The sequence below is a fragment of the Eurypyga helias genome, unplaced genomic scaffold, assembly GCF_000690775.1.
Source record: "Eurypyga helias isolate BGI_N326 unplaced genomic scaffold, ASM69077v1 scaffold9462, whole genome shotgun sequence".
Lineage (NCBI taxonomy): Eukaryota > Metazoa > Chordata > Aves > Eurypygiformes > Eurypygidae > Eurypyga > Eurypyga helias.
The window spans coordinates 101,074-110,082 of record NW_010235269.1 but is presented as its reverse complement, the minus strand read 5'-3'; the positions used below and the strand labels follow the sequence as shown (position 1 = coordinate 110,082).

The window sequence follows — 9,009 nt, the reverse complement described above, 5'->3', positions numbered from 1 at the left end:
CCCCCCCTTCTTCCCCCGCCAGTTTGGAGTATTCCTAAGGGTAAGGGATCTTCAGAAAACAATGTTTTTGAAAAATGGGTCTCCAGTCACTTATGTTGCTTCCAGTCAATGAACTTGATTTAGGGACTTCTTACCACTGTGATTAACAATTATTTCTCACTCTCTTCAGACTACTTTGCTTTAGTATTTTGTTCTATCACATCTGCCAATGCAGCTATTTATTGCATATTCCCTTCTCAACTAATTATCTTAGTAACTTGAAATGTTTTCCTTCTTGCTTGTCATCAGGCTTAAATCAAACATTACATTTGTCCTTCTGTCAGAAAAACAATGTTTGAATATTTACTTTTGAAAAAATGAAATAAGAACATCGATGTCTTCAATTAATAAAAAGATGTAGTAAGGGTAAATCTCCAGAAAGGCTTCTGTAAATGAAGACATCTGTGTAACATACTGATGGGCAGCCAGAAAATAACTAGTTAGGAGTTAACTTCTTTGGTAATTTAATTAATTAAAAACCCCTTAAAATTAGAAAAAGTAATTTAAAAGGGCTAAATAATATGCTTTCTTACACAAGAGCATGCATTTTCAACATCCATATTTTAATTTAGAGTTATTCTTGCTAAACCCACTCAGGAGTAAGCTCTGGCACTTCAGAAGATTTGATGGCATCACATGTCCAGAACTGGTCATTCCTTTAAAGGGCACAGAAGTGCTGTGTGTTTGGGGGGGTGGGAAAGTTTTGCTAGCTAGTTTATCTAGAGATGTTAATGAAGTATATCTGGTTTATATAGAGATACCATTAAACCCAGGAGTTTCTTAAAGTTTTTCTTGTCTTCAACTTGTCTTATCCCAGTACCTTTCAGGACATATGTTAGCAGTTTGGTTTTGATGAATTAACTCACAACACCAGCTGTGCTTGCTGCTCGGCCATGCCACCCCCCTGCAGTGGCAATGTTTTTCTGCCTCCCTGGGAGAGACCAGGGTGAGCTTGATGGGTCACTGGGTCTTTCAGGGCCAGCAGCAGAGAACTGGCTCCAGATCATGCTGCAGCCTTCACTTGGCTTTCCCCAGGGGTAAAACCTCCTTCTTATGCAATGACACCCAGCTGGCAGCAGACCTGGGGCAGGAGCCCTTATAGTCATGGAGGCTTCCCAAGCCCCTTCTTGACTCTGTGGTGTCCCTACTCTGATGTGATATATTACCACCCATAAATGCTTACCATGATGCTTCTGAAATGTCAGAGCTATTAAGGGAACAGAAAAGGTTTGTTTTTAAAATAGCCATATAGTAAATGCATGTTTCTTACATTTCAGATGCTGTCTAAAATTCCTAAAAGTTTCAGGCCTTTTTATCTTTGTAGTTGTCTGCTCTGTAAGTATTGAATTTGCAATGCTTCCCCGGCCCCCATTTCCTTAGAATTAGTTCAAAATCAGGTGTGATATTTGGTCTTTGCTAATAAAAATATGTCTTGAGGTTGGGTCAAGATGACAAAGAAATGAAAATTCTGTGCAGGGCTTCATGCCTAATCAGACCACTCTTTGGTGTACTAGCCACCACCCTGGACAGTATGGTAGGGTAAGCGTTGAGGTTTGAGGAGGCAGCTTAAACTCAAATTTGTGTGTCCTTTATGGTTGCTTTTTTGAATTTATGATGAGTCTTTAGATACTGGCTAACACCTGAGGAATGTTCATAGGGAAAGCTGTGCTGCGGAGGATGCACCAGCAATGGCAGCGCTCCATGGTGTGAAAGGCAGAAGGCCATGGGGAGGTAGGCAGCTCCTTACTCAGGCTGCCAGAATGCTTCTCCTCTACCAAAATCTTCAAAATTAGTAAAATCTTAGACTGCAAGATTTGAGAAACATTTCAAAAAGTTGGAGTTTATTCTTTTAGCTGCTGTGAGGAACTTTTTTTTTTTTTTTGGCTAGCAGGGCTTCTGTATCAGAGACAAAATAGATGACACTATTTCCTTGGTTTTGGGTATTACTTTCCAGATAGATCCTTCAGATTATAACTTTGTCCTAGGAGACACTTGGATAAAATACTTCAAATATGTGACTGGCAGTAAGTTTATGGAAGGAATATTACTCTTCCTTGTTAAGTAACCCAGGGCTGCTTTTCAGCTGTGGTGGAAACATGCCTGAAATTACTGAAAGAAATCATACAAGTTAATGTATGGTTTGTAAGAGTCTTGTTTAGGCATTTGAGATAGGCTTAGCAGGTATTTTTTTGTTATTAATGAATGTTTGTTTTTTATCCTTGCCCTAGATTTTATTTGGCATTTATCCAGACCAAGGTGTGTCCTGGCAGATGTTGGCTGTATCACCTCTGGAAAGCTTCTGTATCCTTCTTTCATTGAAAAAACGTTTCATTGATAAACTGGTTGAGTGTGTGTATGTGGGATGCACTTAGACTTGTCCTTTGAGGTAGGCCATGGCTGTGCTCCCTATCCAAGTCATGCTGAATGGTATCTCTGGGGTGCCTTGTGGTGCCCATCCAGGCCTTGTGTCCAGCCTCTGTATGAAGCCAAAAGTGTGGAAGTGGGTTGCAGACCCAGTGGGATCAAGGCCCAGCAAATAGCTGGGACCATGTCTAGGCCATGCATCTGGCTGCAGCAATGGCACCCCAGACTAGACTGACACCTGTAACATATCTGTAGTGTATACTTAGACCATGCTGTTACCCAGTGAGCTCCTTCAGAAGCAGGAAGCTAGATGATTCTTGGATATATTTCCAGAGCAGCCTAGACCAACCACATGTATGGATTTGTATATCTGTAGGTATTTTTCAGTGGAGGTGCAGATTCCTTTACAAATTTTCGATGTAAATTTCTCAAGTGTGTATTCAAGTCCACAGATTGCCAAAAAACTGTTCGAAAGAACACGCAGTAGAATAACCCAAAATAAAAATTATTCATTGCAGATGAATGCAGACCTGAATGTGACAAGTCTTTGAGGGTTGAACATTCAGTTAGCAAACAAGCAAAAACTGTTGCCAATAAGTTACATTTCTTGTTCCCACTATATCTGTAGGTTAATCAGTCTGGTCCACAATTTGCTTGGCTCTTATTTTGCTAGTGTTAAAAGATGATTAACCTGTATATATATATTTCACAGGTTCCTGGACAGTGTCTTGTTTTGGAAAGGTGTGGTAGGATTTAATCTTTGAAATGCTGCTTTTCTGTATTTAGCTGGGCAGTTCCATGTCCTTGAGTAGGGTGAGTCCATTTTAAATAGATTGGATTACTAGCATTCACACCACCACCAATAATGACACAATATGAGACAATCATTAGTAGGGTAGATGAGGAAGACATAGTGTTTGGGGTCCATTTATAATGAAAAGATGAGATTTGCTTTTTGGAGAAAAGCAGGTGAACATTTGGTAGGACCAGTGGCAACTTCAACTGTAAACTCCCATCACTATCCTCTTCACATCACTATTTTTGTTCTCCTTGAAACTGTTGTTGAAAACTCCTATATATGTGCAGTGTTGAACAGCACGAGGGCTGTCACAGCCCAGTGTGCCAGATGATGGTGTATTGGCAGCAAGTCTTTAAGTTTCAGTCAACTGTCATAGCATACCTTGAGGATTTCCTCTCTACAGATTTTTCTGTTGGAACTGTAGTAGCTGCATTGTATGCATTGGCTCTGCAACCAGTTATTCCTTTTGTTTGTTTCAGGGAAGTTCTGGTGGGACTGGGATTTGAGTATAAACAGGTGTTCCTATATTTCGTATTTTACCTATCATGTCAGGATGCTTTGAGCCAAATAGCTGTCAGACAGTCACAACATAACATTCCTCTTTCTTACATGACAAACATGGAGCTGAAGCATGCTAGTTTGTGCCATTTGTGGTGAAAACTGGATGTTTTGTCCCCTAACAGAGGTCACTGACCTAGGGAAAAATATGTGAGAGGCAAGCAATCCAGCAAAGCCATGCTTCATTTTCAAGATGATGTGGTATTTCAAGCAGAAGGGTCAAGAAGTGTTTGTTTCTGAATGAGGCTTGGAAAAGTCATAAGCAATCCTGAACGTCATCTCACCATTGCTGCCGGTCTTCATTTATGCAAATGTAAGCTCACATGGTTGTCCTTCACTTTGTGGAGTAGTGAAAAAAGTATTCACCTTTTTGGCTAAGCTTGGGCAATGTTAACCATTCACAGAGCAGCGCTGAAGATGTGATTTATGCTGATTGGCAGACTGCAGTATTCCCACTGGACGTTAGGCTCTACTCTCTGAATGTCTACAAGAATTTCATGGTAGGCTGGCAGATGTGCTGCAGTAGTCCTTGTCACAAAACCCTTAGAGGTTATTATATGACTCTCCTTCAAGTAGAAAATAAGTCTCTCAGCTTGTATGATGCCAAATTATGCAAATGAGCACTCTTTACCTCTTGCTTATGCCTCAAAATCTGTTAAGGAGTGTTAAATGGGTATTAACCACTGTATACTATTTATTTATTTTTTTAAATTCTTTCCTCTCATTTCTATTTCTTCCCAGAAATATCCATGCACATTGTGTATGTTATGGTTGTACGGATGTGTTGGCAAACACAAAAATCAAAACAAGGTTTGAAATATTTTTATAAACCAAATTGAGTGGTTCCCTTTGGACTTCATATCCTTTGTCATCCTGGTGTCACTTAGATATTCGTGTTTTTTCTGTCATGCCCATTAGATCTCAGCCTTGCTCAGAGGCAGGACTTTCTGTCTCTGGTGCTGGGAGAGACCTGCATCAGCTGGCATGGGGGGAAGCTGCTTTTCATGACATCTCCTTAGCACTTTTCCACTTGATTTAGTTCCCATTTGTTTATGTTTCTGTACCTTTATCTTTTCAGATTTATTCTAGCTGTTTTTCTTCTCATTATCTTCTTTTTTTTATTAGCCCATTTATATCTCCTTTCACTTTGTCCATCCCCATGGGTACAAACTTGGCATGTAGCAGTGAGGTTTGCTGGCTGCAGTTTCTGAAAACAACATCTTGCCTCCTGTGAATTAATAGACTCTTTTTGAGTCTCCAAGTTTTGCCTTTTTTTTTTAATACTGATTTCCCCATCAGCACCAGATAGAAATCCAGTGAATTTAGTTTAGTTTTTCAAAATAGTGGTAATATTTCTTTTTAACAACACTTGGGATTTATTTGCTTATGAATTCTAACAGTCAGTTCTCTAATAACTGAAAGAAGTAACTATATACTGAAGCTCGGCTAGAAGACCCTTTTCTGCAGGAAGCAAGATTCAGTACCCCATTGATGGAAATGTGGGAAGCTTTTTCAGATCTTTTGCTCAAAGACTGTATGTTAAGTGAGGAGTATCAATAATTAATAAGATGATGTTGCCTTTGGAAAGTGGGTTATAAAAATAGAAGAAGAGATATAGTCTGAATAAATTCCAGCATTTCTTAGTTTAGTTACATGTACCTATTCTAAGATATGAATGTTTTTATTTTCTGTGACTGTTTGGCCATTCAGACCTTCAGGTAACTTTTCTCCATTAACTGATTGAACAAAGAGCGAATGAGAAATATTATTCTTCTCCACAAAATACATAGTTTTTCAGACCTGAAGAATCTTCTGAAATGCTAAATACACCCAGAGTTCATTCTTTTGAGTCTAATAACTTCTACCCTGATCTAAGCAGAATTTTATATTTTTCTCCAGCGATGGGGAACAGACAGCTGGACCAGAACTGTGTACTAACTTTCTGAATTGAACTAGGCTTTATGAAATGAAAAAGAAATGGGATTCATGGAAGCTATTAAGGAATTATGTAATCAAACTATACACTACCTCACTGTCATTTCAAAAAGTGTCTGTCTCCTTGATACAGTGCCTTCTTTTCTTTCACTGTACCTGACAAAATTATTGATATTTCTATACTTCTCAATAGTAGAAATAATTTATTTTTACAAGAAAATGTAAATCTTCCGGCTTCATTTCTGTGCAACGAGTTTCACACCTAGCTCACTGAGCTGTGAATTTCCATCTTTACTGTGTCCCTGACAAATGCTTCAATAACAATCTTCTTTGCTTCCTTCTCAACCTCTGCATTTGTGCCAGTTCCTGTTGTAAGTGAGGGAAAGTTAGATCAGCCTAGTTGAAGCAATTTTGTTTTCCTTTTTCAGACTGATTGTCAGAACTTCCTTCTCTTGGACTTGCAACGTGATAATAACTGGGGAGTGGATTGTGAATTCTTCCTGAGTCTGGCCAGGGACCTTGCATTTCTATAAATGCATTTTAAAGCCTTTCAGTCCTGATCTGATTGTTTTAAATGTTTGATACTTCCTCAGTAATATTTTTGGAGTGAAAGCTGTCATTTTGCAAGGTGTAGTACCCAGTGTGAAGAGTTCATTACTCACTTGCTCTTTATGGGCAAAACAAAATATGAAAATAAGTCATCTCAAGTCATAGCTGAATGGGTCTCCAGTCAGTCCAAATCAGACAAAACCAGAGATATCAAACTGACTAGTCAGTGGCCATTTTCACTGACTTACCTCCATCCTCAGTAGCTCTGAGAGATTTTATAACATCCAGTCCAGGATTAAGATCTCAAATTCAGAAAGTAGAAGATGTCTATCAATAGCAATAATATGCTGAAATTTAAATCATAGGCTAGATTTCTCATTTCATTTGGATTAATTTGAACCATTTAGAACAATTCCACATACAGAAGTTGATGGGGAGGCTTGAGGCCAATAAGACATAAGATGGGTAAATGTGCTAACCTTATTATCAATTGACTTGAAGTTGTATGAGTCGGAATGATTGGTGAAAATCATCTTTCCCACTTTCTGAACCAGAGGTATACATAGAAAAAATAGAATATGAGGCAAAGAATATGGTCAGATTTTAGCAAATTTTTCTGCTTCTGTGGAGGTCCTAAAAATGGGTTGTTCTCCCTGGGAGCATAAATTAACTTAGTGAATGACACAACCTCACTTATCCCTTTAGTTCTTTTTCCCCTTTGAATTTGTTTGTATTTTGTAACTCCAGTTCTCTACTGTCAGACACTCCTCTGTCATTTCTGCTTGTAGAACACATTTAAAAATCACTTACGTTTGTTGATGCCCTTGGAAATGTACCAAGCGTTTTGGCCTGCAGGCAATGTTCATGTTGCTAAGTAAATGGATGAAGACCAGGACCACATGCAGAGGCAGGCAAAGAAACAGAATCACAAGGCATCATTGAGAAAATACTGTGGAAAAGAGAGTTTATTAATGACTCAGAAAACTTCTAGAACTGAAAGAGCACAGTGAAGGAGGGATCCAATGTAGACAAAAATGGAACTAGACTACTGACACTCTAAAAAGGGGGTGGGGGAAGAAAATTCATCGAGCATTCTTCAGATGGGGCAACCAGTAAGTATAGACAAGCATGCGGTTCATCTTGGCATATTGTGAAGGGATGATGTAAAAAAAATACCAACCTCATAAGCTGCGAACAAGGATAGGATATCAACAGAGAAAACTGCAGTGATGCAGAAATAATCCGTGTTATTGGTTACATGTAATACTAGATGGTAAGACTCAGACAAAATGACTTCTTTTAAATAGTAATCTGCTAGAGAAACTAGCATGAGTGACCTGGTCATAAATCAGGATCAATAGTACATAAACACTTAAAACCTGGTGAAAAATAAAAATCAATAGACACAGAATTCTCAAACTATGTTTTACATTAGACAGAATAGGTGATGCAAGTAGATGTTAAAGAAAGCATGAAGTCAGCCATCTGCATGCAAGCATATCAGAGAATCTCTATTGATCATGGGGTTTCAGCTGGCTCTGTACATACTGTATTAATGCCATGATGGGGGGTAGAGCAGGGGCTCACTATTTAGGGAGTGACTCAGCTACACCTGAGTTAGTCATCCCAGGCTCTCTTTATGGTTAATAGAGAGAACTGATGCTTCTCATGAGCAATTCCTCTCATCTTTGTGTGGTGGTTTAAAAAGCAGCAATTAATTCCATCTTAAAAGCACTCTCTTTTCACTGATTTTAAAGGTAGTAACCAACTCGAAGGCAGATGTCCATAGTACAGAATCATAAACTGTGGTGAATGAATATGAATTCAAACATATAGCCACTGCATCCCATTCTACCACGCTGTCTAAATAAACTACAAAAGAGTAAAGTGAGATGAGGTGACTCTTGCACACCCCTCAACACCTTCTAGGAGCCGTTAGTCAGCAAACGGAGATCAGAAAAAACAGCTCTTGGTTTAGCATTGGACCCAGTCTGCTGCCAGATGTAGATACAGACAGCTACTGTGTAATGGTGCACAAAGCATCCACAAACCCAAATCCCTTGACAGGATAATTCACAGCAGTAATATAATTTCAAGATTGGAACTACATAAAAATGAGGTAGCTTAGCTGAAGGGAAATAAAAAAATAACGGCTCTGTCTGTAAATCCCGTCAGGGAGATTTTTTTTTTTTTTTTGCTTAAAAGGCACACACTGGAGGCTACATTACAAAAAAAAGTTCAGAAAGGACAAAAAGTCCCAGCATGGGTAAGTTGCAGAATAAAAAGTGATATTAGAAGTAAAAAGATAGTTTTCCCAAAAGTTATTCACATTTGAATGATTAAAATATAGAAGAGTCTGTGTTCTTGCAGTTTAAGGGAAATATAAAACCAAGATAAGGCAGAACAAAAATATTCAGAAGAGAAGCTTCATAAAAAAAAATCACATTTTGATTCATATAAGTGTGGCTGAAGGTTTTTTCTGGTTTATTTTGATTCCACATTTCATAAAGGAGGTGATCTGCTGCAGTCTAACAAAGGAATTATGACAGATTCTCTAAGTATTGTTTGGAGAAAGATAACACTGATGGGATTTAAGAGCCTCAGTGCAGACTGGTGAATGACCGGTTCCACTTGCAATCAAAAGACAACCTGATTTGCTAGGGGTCTTTCTGATGGCTTTATAAATGCACAGAAAAGAATGGAAAAACTTCTTAAGTATCCTCATCTTCATAGGAAAAGAAGGAAGGAACCACTCTTCTTGAAAA

At 38.6% G+C, this 9,009-nt stretch overlaps 1 protein-coding gene across 1 annotated transcript in view; it reads left to right on the top strand.

The window, feature by feature from the left end:
* Positions 1–1,316: 1,316 nt before the first annotated feature.
* OCA2 (oculocutaneous albinism II) overlaps positions 1,317–9,009 on the top strand; it is a gene marked incomplete at both ends in the record, with an annotated part of 106,965 nt that continues 99,272 nt past the window's right edge. Inside the window, 2 exons of the mRNA XM_010146682.1 lie at positions 1,317–1,374; positions 2,268–2,340. Coding sequence (XP_010144984.1) covers positions 1,317–1,374; positions 2,268–2,340 — 131 coding nt within the window. The remainder of the gene's footprint in view (positions 1,375–2,267; positions 2,341–9,009) is intronic.